This window comes from Palaemon carinicauda, chromosome 44 (genome assembly GCF_036898095.1).
Source record: "Palaemon carinicauda isolate YSFRI2023 chromosome 44, ASM3689809v2, whole genome shotgun sequence".
NCBI classification, from domain to species: Eukaryota; Metazoa; Arthropoda; class Malacostraca; order Decapoda; family Palaemonidae; genus Palaemon; species Palaemon carinicauda.
Genome location: NC_090768.1, coordinates 31,488,274 through 31,515,471, shown reverse-complemented (window position 1 = coordinate 31,515,471; position 27,198 = coordinate 31,488,274). Strand labels below are relative to the sequence as shown.

Sequence of the window (27,198 nt, the reverse complement as noted above, 5' to 3'; positions counted from 1 at the left end):
CGTGACTAAGCTACGCCAACGTCAACAGTAAGCACAAAGGAACGTTAGGTTGTCTGAAAGCCAGGATATCGATGAGATAAACGGCTAGACTCAACGGACTAATCGGCAGAATAGTCTTCCATAAGGGAGGCAAGCATATACTGCATGTATTGCCATACAACCCATTAAGGATCAACGGAAATGGTTGTGGTAAGAGACGAGGGTAACGTCTGTGACCGCAACACTTTGCCAACAAAAAAAGACTCTCGGAGTCTGTGTTACGCTTTTGTTAGGCGGCGAGCAGTTATCCGATGACTGCATAGGGTCAGAGCTGTCCTAATGGTTGTAACCAGGACGCTGGACCTGTCCTGAAAGGACTGACTTTTGCTTAAGGGCTTCGAAACCTTGTGACAGGTTTCTTATGCGAAAAGCCTTCGGATGACGAGGAGAAACAATGTCTCTCTCGTCTTATGGTAGGGGAGATCTTGGTAAGATACACCCGATACCATAGAGGGAAAACGTCTGTTCGTTGATCAAGGCCTCTCGAACCCATAAGTCGTTTGACATTACTTCTCCCCTGGGCTTGGGAGCATGCAAGAGGTCCCGGACTAGGTGAACGATAGGCACGAACAGACGAACCCTCGGACGCAACACTGTAACACTTTGCGCATATCACTTTATCACTTCGATTTTCTGTTTTGCACTTATTTCACTGAAATCGAAACTTTTACTGATTTCTACCTGAAACACGCAATTCTACCCTTCATTAAAAGGTAGTAATTGCGAAATCAGTCGTATAATGCAAGCTCATTAATACCAGCAAAAAACAGAAAACATATTTTAAGATAAAAAAAATCAGTGGCTGGGAAAGAGACTAAACACTAGTTCATATAACTACGTTTTCAATCTCTCACCGCACATAGCCTGGGGACGAGAATAAAAAACTAAAAACGTTTTATCTTTCCTCCCCGTACAGCGACTAGGGACGAGAGTAACTCGAGAACAACGTTACCCGCTTGAACGGAACGTTTTCTCTCCTCTCTCTCCCTCCGTCTCTATCTCTCTCTCTCTTTCTCTCTTGATTTCGCACCTAAGAGAAGAGCCCAATTATATTTCGTCAAAAAACATGTTATTTGACTAAAGGAAAAAACTGAAAGGTTTTTCAAATAAAAAGTTCCTTTAAAATAGAATTTAAAACATTTAAGCTAAGAAAGAATGAACAAAACGTCAGAATCGATTTACTCTTACTGCAAAGTGAAACCGTGATACACTCTCTCTCTATCGTAACGATAGAGCGCATGTTGAACGTCCTGAACGTCAACAACTGCGTAGCATAAAAAAACTAAACGTTAGTTCATCTTTGAAAACAGTACGAAGACTATCAAAGAAATTCTTTCATAAAATATTACATTTAAAAAGTTTTAAATCCTTAGCTCTTTAAAAGCTAATTACGAAATAAAGGGCTCAACGTTGATTAACTTCGGTTTCCAAGTTAGGACCGCCTACTCTCTGGAAGGGTCTATATAAACAAAACATTAAAATTTATTTTTATATGTTTATAATAAATGGAAAGTTAATCGAAGAGGCCTAATAAAGGCGGAGAGATATAAAATATTTAGAGGAAAATCTATAACGTGATAAGATAATTACTAAAAGCCTAAACACACTTCCGTCTAAGGGAAGGGTCGGCCATTTAAAAGTGAAAGAAAGTCCATACTCTCTTTGTCACCATAATTAAATCTATCCAAAACGAGTTCAAGATTTAAGATGAAGATAAAACACCTGCATAGCGAAAGCTCAAAACTAGAATAAAGTACTTCACCAATTAGTTGTGAAAAAACTCTAGTTTAGCAACAGCGAGTAAGTACGTCTTGTCGATAGCTCGACAGAGAGAAAATTGAGTCTTTGTTTACATTGAGTACTGGGTATCTGGACGACAGATGGCGCTGTTGGGCACACCCGCAACCTGTGTAGCGATCGCTGGCGAGTTTTTACCGAAGAGTTGTCTGTCGGGCAACAGAGTTGCAGCTATATAATCACCGGCTAAGTTAAATATTGAAAAAATAATAATAATAATAATAATAATAATAATAATAATTCATATCTTTCCCAACTAAACACACTCGAGTCCTTTAATAGGAGTATGATTAGTTTCTGCAGGGTGGCAGGTAAGCCCTGCTCACACGACAATCTACTGAGCAGCCACTTTGACCTTAACCTAGGAGTTGCAGGGAGGTTGAGGCAGTAAGTGTACTTTAAAAGAAATATTTCTATCGATGGGAAAAATACAGATTACTTAAAATTTTTAGCTTTGTTCCAACACAAATACAATCCTTCATCCTTTAATAGGAGGCTTATCCTTAGGAGAGACAGTCTAGTCTAGTAATTGGTTAAGTTCACAGAACATCTTTCAACTCATGGGTGGTTTCTGATACTCTATTAATTTTGCTTCTTTTAAGTGAAAAGGGTGTGATGACATTATGACAAGGTCTGTTATTGTCAATCTACTTGTTTTCAATGTTTTTCTTCCGTTGTTACTCTAGAGTTAATATAGGAAAGGAACGCAGTTAAATAAATTTTGAAGGTAAATATGAAATTATGTTGGTAATGGGATTGTAGTTCCAGTAACTGAATCATTATACTGTTTTAAATACAATTTTATAGACTAAATCCTGTTAGCCTCATAATTAAATATAATAATTTAAATAATCAAATAATTGGTCTTCAAATATCATTTGATATTAATAACTTATAAAGTATGAAGAGTTGAGTAATGCCATGCTGCTACCTTTGATATACATCTAACAATAATAAATTTTAATTAAAGAATACCGGGTATATATTTGTAGAATGGACAGGTCCTGTTTCCTCCACCATAGTAATTTTTTTGCTGTAATTGTTTCTCTGGAAGAGTCTGCTCCTGCAAGAAAAAATGAAGACCCATCTTAATATATAAAAAATAAACTACTACTATAGTACACAGTAATGGATTTGATAATACATTATAAAGGCCATATCAACAACCAATCAATAAAAAATTATGATGCAACATCATAAGAAAAATCTTCCATTCTAAAATAAAACAAAAAATTTAATCCTGAATAACTAATAATTAGATGAAAGGATATATTGATTCACCTTTAGGAAAAATAATCATGTTTGTCAAATCACTAATTAAAAAACACACTAATCAAATATATTAGGGAGAGGATAAATAAAACTATTTGACAGTAAAATAGAAAAAAAAATTAATATGCCTAAATATTTGAATCTAAACTGGCTTATTTTGCATTCAATTCTCTATAAAATTAATATTTTTCACCTGACCTTGGTGTTTATGTATGTTCACACACATGGTTCACTTCTTTCACTGTACAAAATACTATATTTCATACTTGAACTTGATGTTATTAATGGAGGTGTATATGTAATAAATGAAATAGTTGTTATTACATGTTTAAAACACATGACGTAATATGTCATTTTGGATGAAGATGCTAGCCGTGAGATTTGCTGTAGTCATGTAAAATCATAAACAGGATGCACTATGCAGCCTCGGCAATGTAACATTTTTCTTAAACGTCAACACCAATGCATCAGTGTGTGAAAGATTGTGACGTCACCGGATGCAGGTGTCTTCCGAGAAAGAATGGAAGTTTCCACATTGTGTTTAAAATGCTACGTCAACTAAGCATACGATATCTGTGATATCGATAATTTAATCAGTTCATATCTATACTTCACCTGAATTGGTCATCCGACCAAAACCAGCTCCACTCCTATGATGGAGATGTTTAACTCTGTTGTTTTTAGAGAATAAATACTTTTAAAGCTAATAAGATGAACTTCGTTATCCAGCCTTAACATCTTAAACAACACATACTCAATGTGTGCTTATAAAAGTAGCACACTTATAAATGGTGGCAGCGGTTAAACTCTACGAATCAGAGAAAGATCTTCAAGTAATTATAATAATAAACTCTAAGAATTAGAGGAAGATCTTCAAGACATCAAAATAAAGCTGTAAAACCAGAGAAAGATCTTCAAGAACTCAACGTTATCTACATGTATCTACAATTTTGACTAAGTAACATAGTCCATCGAAATATACAACATTTAATGAATGTTATAAATACAAACTGATGAACTGGATCTTCAATCAACATCCTAGGAAACCCAAGGACTGACGTTCAACGTTTACAAAACATATCCAGGAAGCACTACATTCAACGGAAACTCGAACGATACATCGCTAACAAAACATCAAGAGAGAGAGAGAGGATGTGTCGACATCACACAGAACCATATGTAAGCTAAGTACAAATTTTTTAATTCATTCCAGTTTGGGCAGTGAAGTGTAGTTATCACGAGTCGTTAGTCGATTATTACTGGGGTGAGTGATTTGCTATTCTTTTATTTTCCTTTCATTAAAGGAAACTGTGTTCAACTCCGAATTCTCATCTAGAATTTTTTCTCTCTTTGTGCTAATTCCTTTTTCTTTCAGAAATTTACAGGAAATATCTTTGTGTTCAGTTTTCTTTCAGAAATTCTCGGGAAATGTCTTGGGATTAGTAACATTGTTTGGGGAATTTTATTATACATATGCGTTTACGCAGTGGACGTCTGTATTCATATAGATATTTTGATAGAATTGCAAGGGGTCGAAGAGATAGGAAAAGAAATACAGCAGTCATGACTCCCCCTGTGAGCCCTACCCCTGGACCTAGTGGCGTAGGCCCGACTAATCCTCCTCCAATTGTGACGCTTGTAAATGCCAGGTCAGCAATCCTTCCTTTTCAGGGTCGAGTCAATGGGTTCTTGCCACAAAATGTGGAGTCATGGATTTCATCCGTCGATGCCCATTTAAATGCCAAACAAATCGTAGACCCTTTTGTACAATTACAAGAAGCTAAAAGTTTTATAGATTTTTCTAAGGGGGATGCGAGTGCATATTTAAGAGGTGTTTCATTTCAAGAAGCAGTTACCTGGGATGATTTCAAAGTTAGGTTACGCGCGGTCTATGGGGGTGAAGAAGCCTTGGATGTAGTATTAACGTTACGAAATACACTTAATCAAGCCACTATGAATCGGCTTAATGTTATTGAGAGAGCAGCTCTCATAGCTGATAGGCTTAATGAATATCAGGACATTTTAGGTAATTCCACTTGGGTTACTAGGGATAACATCTCTGTGAAAGATTTTTTACGATTAATGTATTTAACTTGCATGACACTTATGTTGCCTGAAGCTTTAGTGTGGTGTTTTGATAAAAAGTTAACGCCTGCAAGTACGGAATTGGATGTATATAAACAGATAAAGAAACACATGTCCAAGTGTCCAGATCTCGATCCCGTGTTAACTCAAGTTTTTGCAAAGAATGAAACAAAGCCACAAACAGTGAACGTAGTTAATAGTCAAGTAGCGGGAATGACGTGTTATAATTGCAAACGTCAAGGTCACTTAAGCGCGGACTGCAGAACGAAATTCTGCTCGATTCATAATAGTTCAACTCATTCATACAATCAATGTTACTCGCGTAAGACACAACAGAATCCCAGAAATACGCAGTCAAGTCCACAGTCAGTTCCATATGGAAATAAAAAGAAAAATCCTCATTTTAACAATAAGAAGAAACAACCAAATGTCAATGCAGTTCAGAGTCCAAAGCAAACAAACACTTCTTCGAATATCGCTGAGCCTGGGTCGTCAAACCAGACCTCGCAAGGTCAGACTAATTTTCAGAATGTGCAGAGCAAAGCAAATACCACATAGTTAACTCCAGAGGGGAAGAGAGTGATGTTGGGTCAAGGTCATTCATGTCAACATCGATAGTATTGAATAATCAATTTAATGTTTTATCAGATAATTGTGAGACAATAGATTTTCCTATGAAACACACGGCCGAATTAAGTAAAACAGTACATGCTCCTGTAGATTTGCGACGAATTCATACAATAATAAGCCAAAATGAGTTACGACCAACCTTATATGCTGTAAATTTAGAACACAAATCCTTTACGTTATTTTTTGACTCTGGTAGTCCACGTAATATCATGGATTTGAAGACACATCATTTGTTGTTTTCGAACTTTCCGATTGAAAAATCCGGAGTTAGACACTCGGGTATAGGAAATAAGGAATTAAATGTCATAGGCATAACTCATGTTCAGTTCAAAGTCGGTAAACGCAGGTTTGCCGATACATTTGTTGTTGTACAAAACATTGATATGTATCCAGCTGTAATTATAGGATACCCATCTATGGGAAATCAAAACATTATCTTATCCCCTGCCAAGCACGGCGTGTATATCAAAGGGAAATTCTATAAGTCTTCTAATACCTTAAAATCAGTTTTGGATAAAAAGGAGACGACAAATGTAACCGTAACGTACGTTGAAGAACCAATAACTTGTCTCACTAATAAAGAAATAATATACGCGACCCAGCAGAATTCTCGTTCACCCGTAATATCATCTTGCACGCAATCTATCGAACCAAACGTACCTTCGAATTTAATAGTGCAAATAAAGAAAACATTACCGGGATCTGAAATATTAATCCTTTCCGACACTTTGAAAACTAACGGATTGTCTGTCACACAAGCTATTTATACAGTAGGCTCACATCAACAATGTAATATTGAAGTCTGTAATCATTTAAATAACACTTTAGTAATTCACAAAAATCAACATATCTTGGATGTAGAAGTTTATAAACATCGTATTCTTACCGTTGCTGAGATCAATCACTCTCAATCAGTTGCGGATGAATCCCTTTTGCGGTCTATTAAAAATAAAATCAATAAAGACATTCAAGACGAAGAAATTCAGCAGAAAATTTTTGGACTTTTAACTAAATATCATGATGTTTTTTCCACTACGGATGGATCCTTAGGAAAAACAGATGTGATCGAGCATCAAATAAGGTTAAAGGACAAGCAGAAAATTATCTATGTACCCTCGTACAGACTCCCTATGAAATTCCAGAATGAAATAAATGATGAAGTAGGTCAAATGCTAGAAGAAGGAGTCATTAGGAAATCAAACAGCCCTTATAATTTTCCTTTAATAGTTGTACCGAAAAAAGATCGAACATGGCGTATCTGCGTCGACTTCCGTCGTCTAAACGAGGAGACGATCCCTGATCGATTCCCAGTGCCATGTACTGACGATATTTTGTCTTTGTTAGGTCAGAATAAATATTTTACCAGTTTGGACTTACTTAAAGGCTTTCACCAGATATCATTAGAAGAAGATAGTATCCCATACACAGCCTTCAGCACAGCCAGGGGACATTATGAATTTTTACGGATGCCTTTTGGTTTACGTTGTGCTCCTATAACATTTACAAGAATGATTAACATAGTGTTTGGAGACTTGTTAGGGGATATATTGCATGCCTATATGGATGATCTTGTAATCTTTTCCAACACCTTAGAAGAACATCTACGTAGTTAGAACTAGTACTACAGAGATTAAGACAACATAACTTAAGGGTAAAGATTAGTAAGTGTGAATTTTTCAAAACAGAATTAATATATTTGGGTTTCATGGTGTCAAGCTAAGGTCTTAAAGTAGTCCATGATAAGGTGTCGGCTATACGTAATTTTCCCATACCTACTAATGTCAAGGGAATACAGCAATTTCTGGGTTGTAGTGGATATTACAGGCGTTTTATACGCAACTATTCAATAATAGCCGCTCCTTTAACTGATCTTACGAAGAAGGGCGTAGATTTCATATGGTCTGAGCAACATCAACAGGCGTTTAATACCTTGAAAGATGAACTGTGTAGTTCTCCTATCTTAAAATTTCCTGACTTCGGTAAGGAATTCTTCATTGCAACAGACGCCTCAGACTTAGGAGTAGGAGGGGTATTGCTTCAGCAATATGATAAACAATTTTTCCCGATAGCTTTCTATTCTCGAAAATTGAGAACTTCCGAAAGTAAGTACAGTATGCAGTAATAGACAAGGAAGGGCTAGCTATTGTTAATTCACTAGTGCATTTTAAGTTCATAATTTACGGTTATCCCGTTAAGGTTCTTACTGACCATAAACCACTAACAGAGTTCTTTAAAGGCTTCAACCACAGCCCTAAACGAACTCGGTGGCATTTGATCATTCGAGATTTTGGCGCAAGAATCGGGTATTTACCTGGGAAAGCAAATATCATTGCGGATGCATTATCACGCAACCCCGTGTCATCTTGTACGGAGCCTTTAGCTGAATTAATAGATATATCAACATCCATGCCTATTGTTAAAACGATATCTGAACAAGAAGATTTAGGCTGGAGCGCTGAATTGTTACAGACTGAGCAAAGAAAAGATCAGAAAATAGAAACAATTATAAATGCTTTGAAAGGCAATCATAAGGAAAAGGGATATATAAAGTATAAGCAGCAGAATTATATAATCAAAGATAATATTCTGTGTAGGGCTGTGACAAGGAAAACCCGCAATACACCACATGTAACTAACGACCAGGTAGTAGTACCAATCTCACTTATTTCCACTGTCCTGAATTGGTTGCATTCAAATCCATTACATGGACACCCGGGGTTCTCATTGTCACAGAAAGCCAAATCATTGTTTTATTGGCATACGATGCTTACAGATATAAAAAGACACATAGCTAATTGTCGCACATGTCAGGAAAACAAAGGGCATACGAAAACACCTGTCAGCCTAGGGGCTCATCCTGTGCCCAATCAACCCTTTGAAAGAATACATTTAGATTTGTTAAAAGGATTTTACGAGTCAGACAGAGGAAATAAGCACCTCTTAGTAATTATAGATGCTTTAACTCGATATACAGAACTAATAGCGCTTAAAACTAAAACTGCGATTGAATGCGCTTGGAAGTTTTACGAGTGTTACATTTGTAAACATGGAATTCCACACATGATAATCTCAGACTCGGGTGGTGAATTTAATAATCACTTTCTTACCTCATTCGATAAAGGAGTAAAATGTTGGAATTTGAGTTTGTAAGAAAAGCTGTTAGTACGCTAGTAATATGTAAAAGAGGAAATTTTTGAACTTTGCATAGTTAAAAATAAATTTTAAAAAAACATTTAAAAAAAATATAAATAATTTTTTCTCTCGGCATCTAATAAAATATATAAGCCGGAATGTTAAAAAGAAAAGAAAAAAAAAATTAACAGAATCTATGGGCATCTAATAAAATATATCAGCCCTATATATAAATATATATATATATATATATATATATATATATATATATATATATATATATATATATATATATATATATATATATGTACGAAACCGTGGTACGTGTACGTACCAGGAATTCGTGTTTGTGCACTAAAAAATTTAATTTTTACCAAGGTAACAAATATTTTTATTAGTTACCGTATTGTGTTAATCTATGTTTCTGACAAAGGTAACAATTATTCTTTAACAAGTTACCAAATCATATGTATATCAGTATTTTTTTTTGGTACCATATAATCATTTGCTAGCAATGTACCATATATATGATCTGTATTTATCATGCATTTTTTTTCTTTGCTTTGGTAATATCTTTTCATATGCATTATTGTTATTATTTTTTGATGTGCCTATTTGGACATTCGTCCTCATTTGCTTATGGCTAAAGTTAAACAAAGAATAATACATATGTCCAGTCACACCTAGTAAACATGTTTTGGCTTGTTGTTAAATTTTTTTTGGGGAAAAATTGAGATAGCTGGCCGAGCTAATGTAATAAATGAAATAGTTGTTATTACATGTTTAAAACACATGACGTAATATGTCATTTTGGATGAAGATGCTAGCCGTGAGATTTGCTGTAGTCATGTAAAATCATAAACAGGATGCACTATGCAGCCTCGGCAATGTAACATTTTTCTTAAACGTCAACACCAATGCATCAGTGTGTGAAAGATTGTGACGTCACCGGATGCAGGTGTCTTCCGAGAAAGAATGGAAGTTTCCACATTGTGTTTAAAATGCTACGTCAACTAAGCATACGATATCTGTGATATCGATAATTTAATCAGTTCATATCTATACTTCACCTGAATTGGTCATCCGACCAAAACCAGCTCCACTCTATGATGGAGATGTTTAACTCTCTTGTTTTTAGAGAATAAATACTTTTAAAGCTAATAAGATGAACTTCGTTATCCAGCCTTAACATCTTAAACAACACATACTCAATGTGTGCTTATAAAAGTAGCACACTTATATATATACCCTTATATAATTTTAATTTACTTTTAGTAAAATAATTTCTTATCTATAAAGTTATTATTTTTTTTGCCAAATTAGCTATATCTTGTTTTAGAACCCTCTAGAAAATAGAAAAATATCACTTAATTGGATAAATTCCAGCCAAAACTAATTATGTTGGACTTGAGTATGTATCTCAGCCAAATGATGGGAGTTGATGTATACACATATACATGTAGATAAATGTGTGTATGTGTGTATATATATATATATATATATATATATATATATATATATATATATATATATATATATATATATATATATATATATATATATATATATATATACTACATATATATATATATATATATATATATATATATATATATATATATATACATATATATATATATATATATATATATATATATATATATATATATATATATTTATATATTTATATATAATAATAATTTATGATGGGTAATGCCTTAAACAACTTAGGATTTACAAATTGCATAGTTCTATTTAGTGAATCATGAAAGGAATTGCAAAAGATGAGAGAAAATTTGAATAGAAAAGAATATAGGTAGGACTGAAAATGATTATGAGTAAAACTAAGATAATATTTGATAAAAATGCAGACAGCAAATAAGGGTTATGAGAGAACCTCTGTAGATTGTTAATGAATATACATACTTAGGACAGACAGTAAGTGTTTCCCCAGGACATGGGACCAAAATTAAAAGAAGGATAAGCAATGGGAAGGAGAGCTTTTAGTAAACAAAATGAGATTAAAAAAAGTAAAATGCCACTTTCTCCATATAGAAAAGCATTTAAACAGATGATCCTACCATTATTAACTTATGCATCAGAAATTTGGGAGCCTTACTAGTTACAACTCAAATAACCATGAAAAGAATAGAGACAGAAAAAGAGAAACATGGATACCATAGAAAACTATAATTGAGGATATTCTAACATGTAAATGACAGATAATAGATGAACATTAAAGGTGGACTGACATGTCTAAACTAATTCTGTCTAAAATAAATCAATAATCACTTGGCTGCATTTTCATTTATTGATACAATTAACTATACCAACCGGCACAGGTCGCAACCAGGCTCGCGAGATTTGGCAAAGGCTGCTCCGCAATTGTGTCACTGAGAGACAACTTGACTCTGCCACGCGGTTGGTTTAAAATAAGCTAAACACGTGAAAATGGATTCAGATAGCAAATACAGCGTAGACTTGAGTAATCTTTTTCATAAAATTGGATGTTATAAATGAGGGAGATGTAGCAGGTAACGAGGTTCAGTCACCAGCAATTCTGGAACCATATGAAGAAAGAAGCCAAGAAAACAACAGTAAAGTTGAAATTTGTCCACTAAGAAATAAGAGATAGAGAAAAAAAATTTCTTCATAAAAAAAAACAATGTCAGCTTTAAGGGGACATAGCTAAAAATAGAACATGCTATGTGTTTCTGGACAGAGCTCTCATATACAAGCTAGAATAATACACTTTAAATTCATCTATACAAAACCTGCAATAAATAGAATGTCACACACTAAATTTGTCTATGCAAAATCTGCATTGAATAATATAAGCACATGAAATATTGCAGACTACAAAGTATTGTTTCATTCTAAGTATTTAAACTAAATAAATTGTAATTTATTATGCAGGAAGGAATCAATTATTATTAAATAAGCTGAAAACAATTGGGTAAAATTGGTGAGGAAGGAAAATAAATTGATGGCCGACATCAAACAATGAAACAAAAAAGGGGACCTCTCCTCTCTACGTTCCTCCCAGCATGACAAGGGACTCAACCGAGTTCAGCTGGTACTGCTAGGGTGCCACAGCCCACCCTCCCCCGTTATCCACCATAGATGAAGCTTCATAACGCTGAATCGAAGTACATAACGGGAATAATTCCGTTAGGGGCATGGCAAACAGTAACTTACCCATTGAAACATTTTTTCTACCCATTTTCAATACATGTACTTTCTATGTTCTATACAGCACTTATTTTTTATAATAAAAGGGATTTTGACGAAGGAAAAATCTATTTCTGGGAAGAGGCCTGTGACGGCCGGTGAGAAAGGTCCTTCCTTATACCTTTCCTAATATAAATCTTCCAAATATACTAGAGAAAGATAAAAGCATGGAATGCAGAGGTTACAACCCTCGCGCGAACACCTTGTAGGTGTCGTGTATTAAACAAAGGCGTGTGTAAACCACTATTCACAGGTTGTCTTCCATTTAGATAATCCCTTCATCAATGGGGAGGGCCGTGACAGGCCCTAGATAACATGGTTGAACTCCCCAACGACACCTACCACGCGCGCCCTCTAGGACATCCTTCTTTAATTGGACTTGAAGCAAGAATAGTTTTTTTTGGGCACAGTGTTTTTTCGAAGAATTTCTCGTTATTTCAACATGACTGACGTTGTTACTTCACCCTTACCAATGTTAAGTACCATAGTTTGTTTTGGCAGCTTTTGGCAGTACCGGGCATTTGTTCTATTTCCATTATGGTGGTTTTTAGTTTTGGAAGCGATTGTCCTGCCGAGATATCGGCAGCCATTTTGGGTATGTTCGCTTCGGTAAATTTTCTAGTTAATTTTGCCCATCTGGTACTCTGTCAGATAGGTTATATCACTTACGTTTTATGGCCTTTTATGTTATCATTAATTATTATTAATTTTTACTATGGTATTTATTTGCTTGCAAGTCCAATTTGGACCTACGAAGAATAGCGATTTAAGATAGCGTTTTAAAGCATAGTAACGATTTAAAGCTTAGCGATTTAGTCTGTTAATTTGTACCCTCCTGAATTATTCTTTTATAAGAATAATTTATTATTATAATAAAAACTTTTCATAAAAGTTATATTATAAAGTAGGAAGCTGGTGGAAGGACCTTCCATCAGGACGACCTGGCTATCTCACCCAAAAATAGATTTTTCCTACGTCAAAATCCATTTTAAAAGTTTAACATTAAACCCAAATGGGTGTAAATACTGTATATTTCCACATGCAAGACAACCTAAATTTAGGATAAATTTTAATGAATTTAGGTCACATCCATACCAGGTACTTTTCCTGCTTTCATATCATCTAGTGCTCTCTTCACTTCGTCTTTTGTAATCTCTCTATTATTCTCATCTCCCATCACTGGCACATCAACACCTGTAACAGCAATTTTATCTACCTCCCTATTATTACAGTACAGTAATTAACCCTTTGAGCAAAGTAGAATTGATTGGTAATCTCAGTGTTGTAAGGTGTATGAGGAAAGACGAGACTGTGTAAAGAATAGGCCAGACTATTCGGTGTATGTGTAGGCAAAGAAAAAATAAAAATAATAATCAGACTAATTTTCACTATTGTATTTTAATAATCTATTTCGAGACTTTTCCGATTGTTCACACTATGCAGGGACTTGAATAGCATTTGCTTAGGAGACTCATATATATAAGTGAGGTATTAATCCCTATATTTACCCCTTAGAGAAAACTGTGCTGAGCTAGTGCCCACGCTTGTAAGCATTCAACATACCTAGTAAAGCAAATATGAATCAATCAAAAGGTTTTAGTGAATCATTTAACAGATCAATTCAAAATAAGAGTTAAGGGGGCTTATCATCAATAAGCTGTCGTTTAGAGGCCCTTACTTTACAGAAAGGAGGGATATAAGGATCCAGGCTGCCATCTCAGTCTTCTGCCTCACAGATTTTAGATGTCTAAAATATTCCTAGAAATGTGGAATGCGAGGGTTATGCAGCAGAAGAGTCTGAAGAAATTAAAAAAATTGTGGCTCTAAAAGAGGATCTCAAATCTTAAGAGGTTACATGAACCACCATAATCTTACTGAACGGTGCACTACAACCACTAGCCAAGTTAGGTTATGGTTTGAAAAAAAAAGGGATTTTGACGTAGAAAAAATCTATTTCTGGGCGAAGGACCTGTGCCGCCCAGTGAATAAGCTCCATTTAGCACTTATTCTTAGGTAATTTACTGCTAAATATACCAGAGAAAAAATGTAAAGGAGTGCTAGGCTAACTAGCTCGCTCACCTATTGGTGTCGGTATAAAATTGGGCGTATATTCCAGAAGTCCCGCACTATTTAGATTAATCCACGACAGAGAACCCCAATAGAGGAGAGCCGTTCAACCTCACTCGGTACTACTACAATGCATCCGCTCAGAACCCAACTCCTTAGCACCCAAAGTTTGGGGACTCCAAGGGAGAGGAGCAGGGAGGGTTCACTGGGCGGCAGAGGTCCTTCGCCCAGAAATAGATTTTTCCTACGTCAAAATCCCTTTTCTGGGCTCGAACCTGTGCCGCCCAGTGAATCTATACAAGAGAAAAATGTCACCAAACTTGCAAAATAAAGGAAAAAACATAAGCGTAAGAGAAATACAGGATGCTTTAATCAGATGAGTACCAAAAAACAATTATAAGGGTATCTTAAATATGAACATAAATCCAATAAGGTAGGTATAATAATGCCGTGAGTGATAATATATACAGATACTCAGGAGCATAAAATTTACAAATATAATAACAGTATTCAGGTGCGAGACCAACGAATACAATAGGGTATAAATGAGGCAGGTAAGAGGGAGAGATAAAGAGTCAAGGCATTAACCTGTGAGTTACTCGGGAGTAACTACGCTCCCTGCGGCTACTGTAGAAAATTTTAGGGCTTCCAAATGTTTAAGGTAGTGTTTCTTGAACACTGACGGTGATTTCCACCCTGTATACCTGGAAAGGTCTGTAAAATTCATGTGGTGAAAGAAGTTCACCGAGGTGGCAACCGCCCTGATATCATGTGCAAGAGGAAAAGAGTCAGGGTTAGCTTGTTTAATACAAAATTTGTTGCCTGATCCCTTTAATAGTAATGGTACCGCCTTGTTCTCTAACGAATAGAGGCCCCGAGGAGTTAGAGGAGGTCCGGGATAAATAAGACCTAAGAGTAGTGACAGGGCACAGCGACGGATCTTGCGTGAGGGGAACAATTTTCCAGGAGGTCCATCTGTTTTGAGGGTCTTCATTCTTAGCCAAAAAGAATTTGTTAGGAGAAAGAAGGACCTCTCCTGAAGGCAGAAAGTCAATATGACCCGGGTCTCTCGACAAGGCTGCCAATTCAGAAATTCTTGCCCCGGAAGCCAAGCTCACTAGGAAAAGTGTTTTCCTGAGAAGGGGCAGGTAATCACAAGAACTGTTAATGGTATCAGAAGCCAATTTGAGTACGTCATTAAGGAACCAGGTCACCGGGGTAGGACGAGTAACCGGTTTCAGTCTGGCACAAGCTTTCGGAATTGAAGCTAACAAAGAGTCGGTTAAGTCTATGTTAAAACCCACTAGGAAGATCTTTTTCAGAGCCGATTTAATAGTGGTGATAGTATTGGCTGCCAGACCTGATTCTAATAAAGATCTAAAGAAAGTGACTGTAAGGTTCAAGTTCATACAGTTCACGTCTGAGTCTATTAAAAATTTTGCCAACTTTTTAACTGCAGAGTCATACTGGCGGATGGTGGAATCCCGTTTATCCGATTCTAGGAACAAGGTGTTTTGAGGATCAATATTGGCACCATGCATAGCCGCAAACTTCATAAAGTCCATAAAGTTAGGGCGCTCTGAATGTTTGAGAAAGCGTACACAACGCGTGTTTGTACTATCTGAGACAGAACCGGATTGGGTATCGGGTGAGGGTATAGTCTCAACTCCCGCAGGAGAGGATACCAGTTGCTCTTGGGCCAGTTGGGTGCGACCAAGGCTACTTGTCCCTTGAAGGATCTCAGTTTGTCTAGAACTTTCAGCAAAAGATTCACCGGGGGAAAGAGATAAATCTTTTCCCAGTTGTCCCAATTCTGTGACATGGCGTCTGTGGCGTAAGCCTGAGGGTCTAGATTGGGAGCCACATATACTCTCAATTTGTGGTTGGATTCCATGGCGAAGAGGTCCACTTGGAGACCGGGAACCTGAGAGAGAATCCACCGAAATGACTTTAGATCGAGTGACCATTCCGATTCTAGAGGGGAGGTCCGGGACAGGGCGTCTGCCACTACATTCCGGACTCCCGCCAGGTGGACAGCTGAAAGATGCCAACGGTTCGAGGCTGCTAGGGAGAATATGGCTACTAGAACATGGTTCAGAGGCCCTGACTTTGACCCGCCTCTGTTGAGGCAGCGGACCACCACTTCGCTGTCGAGGACCAGACGAAGGTGTTGTTTCTTGGGAAGAGCGAGACGTTTCAGGGTTAGAAGAACTGCCATGGCCTCTAGCACATTGATGTGAAAATGGCGGAACAAGGGAGTCCAAAGACCTTGAACTTTCTTGAGCTGAGAATAGCCGCCCCAACCTGATAAGGATGCGTCTGTGTGAATGATTAATTCCGGAGGCGGAAATCGAAGGGGAACTGACTTTGACAGACTGTTTGCTCTTGTCCAAGGAAGAAGTCTTTCCCGTAGAATGGGAGGAAGGCGGACTTTCCTGTCCCGGAGCTTCCGGTTCGCCCTCGAACGCCAGACACGATTGATATCTTTCAATTTTGCCTTCAGAAGAAGATCCGTCACTGAGGCAAACTGAAGGGACCCCAGAATCTTCTCTTGGAGTCGTCTGGAACTTACTTTGTCTTTGAGAAAGCGTTTGGTGTTCCTTGCAATCTCTAACCTCTTGGGTCTGGGAAGACACAGAGTATGAGATATAAGATCCCATTGCAGGCCGAGCCATTGGAACTTCGATTTTGGAAGAAGACGGGACTTCTTGAAGTTGATCTGGAAGCCTAGAGATTGGAGATAATGGATGACTTTGTGAGTGGCTTTTAGGCAATTTTGGGAGGTGTCTGACCAAATGAGCCAGTCGTCCAGATAGGCTACTACTTGAATCCCTTGATTCCTGAGTTCCTGAACAGCGACTTCTGCTAGCTTTGTGAAGATCCTTGGGGCAATGTTGAGCCTGAAAGGCATCACCTTGAAGGAGTAACTTTTGTCCCCTAAGCGAAAGCCTAGGTACGGACGGAAGTGTCTCGCTATCGGGACGTGATAGTAGGCGTCTGTAAGATCGATAGAGGTGGTGACGGCCCCACGGGGAAGTAAGGTCCGCACCTGCGAGACGGTAAGCATTCGAAACTTGTCGCATTGAATGGACAAGTTGAGAAGGGATAGATCTAGAATCACTCTTCTCTTGTCTGAATCCTTCTTCGGGACACTGAACAGCCGACCTTGAAACTTCAGATGTTTCGTTTCTTGTATGGCGTTCTTTTGTAAGAGATCCTGGACAAATTCGACCAGGTCCGGAGTGGAATGTTGACGAAATTTGTTCGGAGGAGGAGGTCCTTGAATCCAACTCCACCCTAGTCCCTTGGAGATGATACTGAACGCCCAGGGACTGAACCTCCATTTGTTGCGGAAGGCATAGAGCCTCCCCCCTACCTGCTGCACCTCAGTATTGGTTTGAGGAGTTGCCTCCACGTCCGCCTCGGAAGTTCTTTCCTCTGCGAAAGGCTCTTCCCCTGCCTTTGTTCTGGTTAGAGCCACGGTGGTAGCCTCTACCTCTACCATAACTCTGGGAAGAGCTATGAGCCTCGTAGGACTGGTTAAAGGCAGGGGAAGTGGCGGAGGCACCAGAAAGCTGGCTCTTAGGTAGCAGAACGGTGACATAGTCATCCGAAGGAGCCCGAGAGGTGGAAGGCTGTGCAGGGACAACAGAAGATGGAGGAAGAGGCAGCCGGAAGTTGGATGAAGCACTCTGTTGTTGCCTGAACTGGGTGGAGGTATATGGTCTAAGCTTCTTCCTACCCCGGGCTTGATAATTTGCGGGGTCATACTTGCGTTTAGGGGTCAAACCCCAACGGGCCTTAAGGCTCTGATTAACCCTAGTGGCCTCCGCCAAGACTTCCTCTACGAGATCCTCGGGGAAGAGATTTGAACCCCAACAGGAGGACCGGATGAGTTTATTAGGTTCATGCCTAATCGTCGCCTCAGCTAGAACATGCTTGCGACATCTGCGTTTAGCAGTAGCGAAGTCATACAAGTCATAATATAAAGACTGTAACGTAGCCTTGTTGAGAGACTTAAAAATACTCTCCGTATCGTAAGTCAAGGCTATCGACTCCGTGGATGTGGCCAGGTTTAGAGTACGGCCCACACGTAGGCGGGAATCATATTCCTGTTTAATGAGGGATTCCGGGAGACGGGGAAGCTTCTCCCTAAACAAGACTGAGGCACAGTCTGCTGCAAGCTTGCCGGAGGTAAAGGTGGTATGGACGTTGTCCCAACACTCAATACCTGAGGGAAGAAGGAGGGAGATTGGATCCACCTCTCGGATGGGAGGCAAGGGCTTCTCCTCCAGAGCATATTGAAAGGCAAGCTCTGCCACCTTATTGACGCATGGAGTCAAGGTGTTCTTGTCTATTAAGAACATCGTAAAGGAGCTTTTATAAGGCGTCAGCATGGTGTTAGTGCAGCCGATGTCATTCAAAAATCTGGCCCAAATAGATTGGGCTTGCTCCTTTGGGAAGATGACCGTCTCTTTGGGGACCTTGTCTAATCGGACTAAAGCTTCCTCGGTAAGTCTGGCATAACCATGAAATGGAAATGCCAGACCCGGAGGAAAGAATTCAAAGTCCTCTAGAGGACGAGTGCCAAGGCCCTCCAGAGTCAACATTCCGTCTGAGAACGGGGAATGAAGAGCCATCCGCCAGGGGTTGTTCTTGGCAAACGGCGGGAGCTTAGAGGCATCCGGGATGAGAGAGCTTTGGACTCTCTCCGGAGCTCCTTGCTCTAAAGCCCCAATTCTCTGACCGAAGTTAGAGAACATCGTGTTCATCCTCGACTGCATCTCCGAAACCAACTTTGCCTGCATCTCCGACACGATGCGAAGCATGGCTGATTCGGAAAGGCCCGGGCTAGCAGCAGGAGGGGCGGAAGGAACTCCCGGGTCGTGAGACTTAGAGGAGGAACCAGAGGTCTTTGAAGACGGGTTCGTACAATGTTTAGAGCCATGAGAAGTCTTGTGAGGCTTGCGAGCTTTGGGTAAGGTCCTTGAAGTAGACTTATCCTTAGGGGGAACCGGGTATGAACGTTGAGACGAATCACGGTCCCCAGAAAATCCAAGAAAAGAAGAGCGATCAGAAGAAGAAGAAAGAGCGGGGCTGAGGATAGGAATCTCAGCGCCGGACACACCTGCCTCACTTACCACCCTAACTGTATCCGGCTCGTCTAGCAACATTGGTTCGACGTCCAGGTTCATGGAGGCAACATTGTCCTCCAGACCTCCGGGGGCGTCCGATGGATCCTGCTCTGGGTCGATGAGACCCGTTATAGTGGCATCAATGTGGGCAATGATGGGAGCTGCCATATGCCTAGCCACAGCAGCTGAAGACTTGGCGTTGGGGTAAACCATGGTGCAGTAGTCCTCAGATAGGACGTACGGCCGCTTAGACTTCACATTCCGGGCAAACCCACCAACCCACACCTTCAGTGTGGCCCGAGCCGCAGACTTTTGCTCCGGGGATGCCTGAAATAATAGTGGGAATTATAAAAGGGAGACTCCCAATGGTCCTTCAAGACCATAGATATCTTACTAATAGTAAATAAAATAAGAAGGCAATATAGCCAACGGGACTCACCGAGTCAGATCCAAGGGTAGTGATGAGGTCGAAGCAAATCACACAGTTATCCGGGTGCCATACCACAACGTCTTCCAGTTGAACCCCACAAGGGGCGTGAGATCGGCAGACGGAGTGGCCACAAGGCTGGTGCAGAACAGCTGCACAGGCCGGCGTCAGACAATGCACCATCTATAAAAAGAATAGTATATGAGAAACAGTAATTCTCTTAAGTAGGGGCGGGTCTGGAGGACCCGGGCCTAACATAGGTCTAACACAAGATTAGAGCTTAACTATACTATTCTTTAAGTAGGGGCGGGTCCGGAGGACCCGGGCCTAACATAGGTCTAACACAAGAATAGAGCTTAACTGTACTATTCTTTTAAGTAGGGGCAGGTCCAGAGGACCCGGGCCTAACATAGGTCTAACACAAGATTAGAGCTTAACTGTACTATTCTTTAAGTAGGGGCGGGTCCGGAGGACCCGGGCCTAACATAGGTCTAACACAAGATTAGAGCTTAACTGTACTTATTATTTATTATTATTATTTTTTTTTTTTTTTTTTTTTTTAAGTAGGGGCGGGTCCGGAGGACCCGGGCCTAACATAGGTCTAACGCAAGGTTAGAGCTTAACTGTAATATTCTTACATAGGGGCGGGACCGGAGGTCCCGGGCCTAAACATAAGTCTAACTTGAAACTAAAGTATAGCCATCCATTCCGGTCAAGCCGGGAGCATAAAAAAGGATGCAATAACAAGGAATTAAGACACATGGTGTCTGATTTCCCGGGGCGGGGTAGACCCCGGGCCGGGAAATAAAGGTATATTCAATACCAATTCCTTTAGAGACTCCGGGGTAGTGATCTTTCATATATAATCATCATAGGAAATGTTATAAAATAATAGGGGGGCGGAACTGTAGCTAAGAACTGCCAATCGAACCCGGAGGGTTTCGTATACCATAAGCCAGAATGAAAAGTGAATATAAAATAGGGTGCACCGGGATCCAACTCTGTTGACCGGTGGCCAACCAGACTAGACAGAGACGAAACCGCCGGGCCACACGGAGGACAAAGTCCATAAACACTTAACTACCCCCTCTAAAAGGAGGGAAGGCAACGGTCCCTTCGTGGAGGGGGGAGAAGCCTAGCCTCCCACCTAGCAAGAGGGGGAGCGTGGGGGAGGATCACGTGATACGAGGCAGCAGGGCTACCAACTGACGATCCCCAACCAGACAGATCAAACGGAGTAATGGCACAAATATTCATTATAATAATAATAATAGCGTTAAATATATGAATAAACACATAGAAAATTTTTGGGCAAGGCATGCAACATAAATAATTAAATCACAAAAGACACACCTGATGGCTAAAAATAACATTGCCGCTTTAGCACGAAGGTCGGCAGCCATAGCGATACGTAAATGATATCGGCCCAAAAATTGAACCACGAGGATTCTAAACGCTAAATAATGAATATTCACAATAACAAATAATATTTGATAATAAAAATAATACACATAGTAACACCGCAAGTGAAAATTAAAAGCTCTCAAAAACAGGAGTACCAACTGTAGTGAAATCAAGCAAGATCGGTATGAACGAAGAGAATAAACTCCTATAATATAAATATTAAACGATCTAGGTTGCTCAAAACACAGTAAAACCCAGCTTGGTACTTAACTTAGACGGTGTCTCCTGGGAAACCGACGAAGAAGCCATAATTCACTAGAAAATAACCAAAATTCGAGAGCACCAGAAAAAAGCGGGTTACTTTACTCGTCGTGCTAAAAGGAGTTGGGTTCTGAGCGGATGCATTGTAGTAGTACCGAGTGAGGTTGAACGGCTCTCCTCTATTGGGGTTCTCTGTCGTGGATTAATCTAAATAGTGCGGGACCTCTGGAATATACGCCCAATTTTATACCGACACCAATAGGTGAGCGAGCTAGTTAACCTAGCACTCCTTTACATTTTTTCTCTGGTATATTTAGCAGTAAATTACCTAAGAATAAGTGCTAAATGGAGCTTATTCACTGGGCGGCACAGGTTCGAGCCCAGAAAAAGTAGATTAGGCCTGAAAAAATACCCTGAATCTAAAACTTAATGGTTTTCTGAGCTTCAACTAAAGAAGTTAATGACCTTAAACTCTTAGTAAACTCATGATTACTAAAATTAACTCATTACCCAGAGCAAAGTCAAAGGCTGGAGTGGCATTATCATATTCCCTGTATAAGCAAGTAACCTAGCCTTCTCTGGATTACCCCGGAACTTGGAGTAAGCTTCTTTCATGGTTTAAACTTCAATTCTATTATAAAACATACTACCCAGAGAGAAACAGTGACATCTCACATTCCTCACTAGAATCTCTAAATAAAAATATTGTCCTAAGGCATGAGATACAAAGAGAAAGCACAGCGAATGCTAACAAATACACAAGATATCTTAAAAACATTAAATCACTATAAAATCATATCAAAACCTGAAGGACACACATTGTCATTGTTCCATGTTGAATTTTAGACTGAAGAAGCTATCTGACATAAACTGAATGTTACTGCATTGTTGCTAGACACTGGTCTCATTGCTAAATTAGAAGCCATAGTGTATTGGAAGGAAAAAAAACTGAAAAATTTATTTCAAGGAGTAATGTTGACATTTCAAGCTTCCAGAAATGAAAATAATATGAACATCATTGGAGGGTAATAAAAATAATATTTTTAAAGGTAACGCCCAGTATCCTATATAACTCACCGTGGATTGTTTATTACTATCCTTTTGGGAATTGTTTTGCATCTTGGACATCAGAGTCTTCCATTCCTCTACTGAAGATTTCTTTTTAATCGGGCTCTGTAAGCCTGAAATTAAATTTTGCTACAGTCAGAAGTTTTCATAATACATTGATAATGATGTACAGTGCTTGCAGTGTACTAAAAAAAGTATATTAAACATTTTCAATCAAATCAGCATTAATGTTTCCATTCTACTGTTCTGCAATATTAAAAATATTGTTTATGTCTGGTTGCCAACAGCATACTCTTCTCTTCAATTACTGGACAATAATTTAGTGCATTAATCTCTAGCAACATCTTCAAATAGCTCACTGACCATCCTTTGCATTAAGATCTGCTCAAATTGTACCATCATATTAGTGGTACTAGGTCTACAGCTAATTCTAAGTCTTGCCTATTTCTTTAAAAAAAAAGTCCAATACTGCAATGTACTAAAATGTATTCTGGAATAGATTTATTTTGGCTATGTTCAAATTGTAGAATGATTTCCCTAGTCAAAGAGTTCAGTGGAACTTCAAAAGTTCAAACTTAGTTCAAATGCTTTTCATCATGAATGATGAAATGTCTCATTCTCGTTTCATAGTTTAAATGGTATTTACCTGTTTGGTGTTGATATTTACCTAAATATATTCTATCTTATATTCTATTTAACTTTGGAGTTTATTCTTTACTTCTACATTTCTTTATTGCACTGGGCTGTTCCCCTCCTAGATCCCTTGGGCTTGTAGCATTTTGCTTCTACAACTAGACTTGCAGATTGGCTAGTTAAAACAATACTTTACTAACAAGATGGTTAACCTTATTATTACTGGCTAAGCTACAACCCTAGTTGAAAAAGCAGGGTGCTACAAAAGGGAAAAATAGCCCAGTGAGGAAAGGAAATCAATAAACTTCAGGAGAAGTAATGAACAATTATAATAGAATATTTCAGGAACAGTAGCAACATTAAAATATATCTTTCATAAATAATCCATAAAAAGAGACTTGTGTCATCCTGTTCATCATAAAAACATTTGTTGTAAGTTTGAAAAATAGAATATAAAAATACATTAATAGAGCATATGATATTCTATGAAACAAGAAAATGAAATAATGATAAACTATATGAAAATATTGATAAAATATGATCGAGATGATTGCCGTATCACGGTGCATCATAATAAATCTACGGAAACTTCACTTATTGAGTTTGAATAGATCTACTCCCAAAATACAATAATATTAATAAACAAATAAATAGGTAGGTAGTAGGTTGGCCAGGGCACCAGCCGTCCGCTGAGATACTACTGCTAGAGAGTTATGGAGTCCTTTGACAGGCCAGACTACTACATTGGACCCTTCTCTCTGATTACGGTTCTTTCCCTTTGCCTACATATACACTGAATAGTCTGGCCTATTCTTTACAGATTCTCCTGTTCTCCTACCCTGACAATACTGAGATTACCAAACAATTCTTCTTCACTCAAGGGGTTCACTACTGCGTTATAATTGTTCAGTGGCGATTTTCCTCTTGGTAGGGGTAGAAGAGACTCTTTAGCTGTGGTAAGCAACTCTTCTAGGAGAAGGACACTCCAAAATCAAACCATTGTTCTCTAGTCTTGGGTAGTGCCATAGCCTCTGTACCATGGTCTTTCACTGTCTTGGGTTAGAGTTCTCTTGCTTGAGGGTACACTTCGGCACACTATTCTATCGAATTTCTCTTCCTGTTGTTTTGTTAAAGTTTTTATAGTTATATAGGAAATATTAATCTTGATGTTGTTACCATTCTTAAAATATCTTATTTGTCCTTGTTTCCTTTCCTCACTGTGCTATTTTCCTAGTTGGAGCCCCTGGGCTTATAGCATCTTGCTTTTCCAACTGGGATTGTAGCTTAGCAAATAATAATGATAATAAATAGAAGAGTTAGGCCAATGAGATGAGAGAAAGCTTTACAATTAGGAAGAGACTGAAGTAAAATTGAAAAGTAGAAAGAGTATAAAGAGAAATTTGGAGTCGAACTGGTGGAAAAGATTTCATAAGTTCGAGAGCCTTCTTACTTGTTACAAGGCGTCAAAATGGAAAAGACATTTCATTGATGAAGTCAGGGCATTCTACCAGGATAAGGGAAGGGGTGAAGAGTTTGTAGGTTGAGAAATTCTCTCTTCAAAGGTTATGAAGTAGCCTTATAAATTCTAGGTAAGTCAATAAAATAATTAGCATTTCAGATTCCCAAATAAGCATGGACCCATTTTTCCATAGCATGCTAACAACGGGGTCAAATATTCATCAGTGCAAGTTATTAGCCCATAAAGGGCAAAGTTTAATTCTAGTTTATTTAGGAAAATTAAACATCATTACTGAGGAGGCAGGAGGGCATATTCTTCACATATTTTATAAACCTCTGTATGAATGATTCCAACAATGGAGGAGATAATGATACCCAAATCAATAACATACCCAAAATATATACAAACAACTATTATCACTCATCAAAAACCTAAAGCTACAAAATTTTTGGTACTAAATAAATACATTCATCTATTTTCCACGATAAAGATATCAATTTATTGTTTGGTAGGTAGTACTTACTACTGTTTGTTATATTTGTACTCAGAGAACCAGCGCTATTTGTCTTTTCTGAACATGCATTTGAAGCAGTAGGTTTGAAGTAATCAAGGATGCTACCTGAAAAGTCAAACAACAAAAGTAATTAATCTTCTTATTAAAACTTGATAGAGAACTTAAATATCTGAACAACTTTCAACATTTTTATAAGAGTTCTTGCATACAACTGAATTAATTCTAGGCATGAATTAACAAATTTATTCAGTCTTACTTTTGCCTCAATATCAGAATTTTAACAATAAAACTTTTTATATAGATACTTACCTAGTAGTTATTATGATTTAAGCATCAACCATGATAAATTCTAAGCAATTTGTATTTTTTCTAACTATACACACCTTGACCTCTTTATCAGGAAATATACTTTTGGCAAAGCTGGAAGAATAGCCTTAAGACTTTTAGCGAGGTGTCACTACCCCACCGCTAGATAGGCGTGGGGTAGGGGGTAATACCAGCTACCCTGCTCAGACACACACCTGTGTTCTATCGTCACTTTTGCTTCCAGGCAGGACTTACCAGGGATAGGTGATGGTGAGCAAAATTTGTATAGAGAGATCAAGGTTTGTATTGTGAGGAAAAATGTTATTTTTATTAGTAAAATAAATTTTTGAATATACTTACCCGATAATCATGTAGCTGTCAACTCCGTTGCCCGACAGAATTCTACGGGAGGGATACGCCAGCTATCACTATACTAGAAGGGGGTGTACTCACCAGCACCACCTGTGGCCAGGTACTGCAGTACTTCTTGTTGACACCACCTCACTTTTTCCTCGGTCCACTGGTTCTCTATGGGGAGGAAGGGTGGGTCAATTAAATCATGATTATCGGGTAAGTATATTCAAAAATTTATTTTACTAATAAAAATAACATTTTTCAATATTAAACTTACCCGATAATCATGTAGCTGATTCACACCCAGGGGGGTGGGTGAAAACCAGTGTACATGACTAAAGGATAGCTAAGTATCCCGTATTTCATATAATCAGTTATTTCAGAATAACAATGAAATAATAAGTACCTGGTAAGGAAGTCGACTTGAACCGTTACTCTGCCTTTATTAAGTTCGTCTTCCTTACTGAGCGCAGCGTTCCTCTAGGAGGCTGAATCAACTCTAAGGTGCTAAAGTATATAGGGCTGCAACCCCTACTAAAGGACCTCTACACAACCTCTAACCCAGGCGCTTCTCAAGAATGAATTGACCACCCGCCAAATCAAAAGGATGCGGAAGGCTTCTTAGCCTACCGTAACAACCATAAAAACAACAATAAAAGCATTCAAGAGAAAGGTTAAAAAGGTTATGGGATTAAGGGAATGTAGTGGCTGAGCCCTCACCTACTACTGCACTCGCTGCTACGAATGGTCCCAGGGTGTAGCAGTTCTCGTAAAGAGACTGGACATCTTTAAGATAAAATGATGCAAACACTGACTTGCTCCTCCAATAAGTTGCATCCATTATGCTCTGCAGAGAACGGTTCTTATTAAAGGCCATCGAAGTGGCTACGGCTCTCACTTCGTGGGTCCTTACCTTCAGCAAAGCAAGGTCTTCCTCCTTCATATGAGAATGGGCTTCTCTAATCAGAAGCCTTATATAATACGAAACTCCGTTTTTGGACATGGGCATCGAAGGTTTCTTGATTGCACACCATAAGGCTTCTGACTGTCCTCGTATAGGTTTTGACCTATTAAGATAATATTTCAGAGCTCTGACAGGGCAAAGAACTCTTTCTAGCTCGTTACCTACCATGTTGGAAAGGCTAGGAATTTCAAACGATCTAGGCCAAGGACGTGAAGGAAGTTCATTCTTAGCTAAAAATCCGAGCTGTAAAGAACATGTTGCAGATTCGGATGTGAACCCAATGTTCTTGCTAAAGGCATGAACCTCACTGACTCTTTTAGCTGTTGCAAGGCAGACGAGGAAAAGAGTCTTGAGGGTAAGGTCCTTGAAGGAAGCTGACTGGAGAGGTTCGAACCTAGGCGACATAAGGAACCTTAAGAC

At 38.6% G+C, this 27,198-nt stretch overlaps 1 protein-coding gene across 1 annotated transcript in view; it reads right to left on the bottom strand.

Moving 5' to 3' along the window:
- The window catches only part of LOC137634449 (DNA cross-link repair 1 protein-like), a 157,894-nt gene that overhangs the window by 60,911 nt on the left and 69,785 nt on the right, over nucleotides 1–27,198 (bottom strand). The window contains exons 5-7 of the mRNA XM_068366849.1: nucleotides 25,164–25,259; nucleotides 22,558–22,661; nucleotides 2,812–2,899 (exon numbers count right to left, since the gene is read on the bottom strand). Coding sequence (XP_068222950.1) covers nucleotides 2,812–2,899; nucleotides 22,558–22,661; nucleotides 25,164–25,259 — 288 coding nt within the window. The remainder of the gene's footprint in view (nucleotides 1–2,811; nucleotides 2,900–22,557; nucleotides 22,662–25,163; nucleotides 25,260–27,198) is intronic.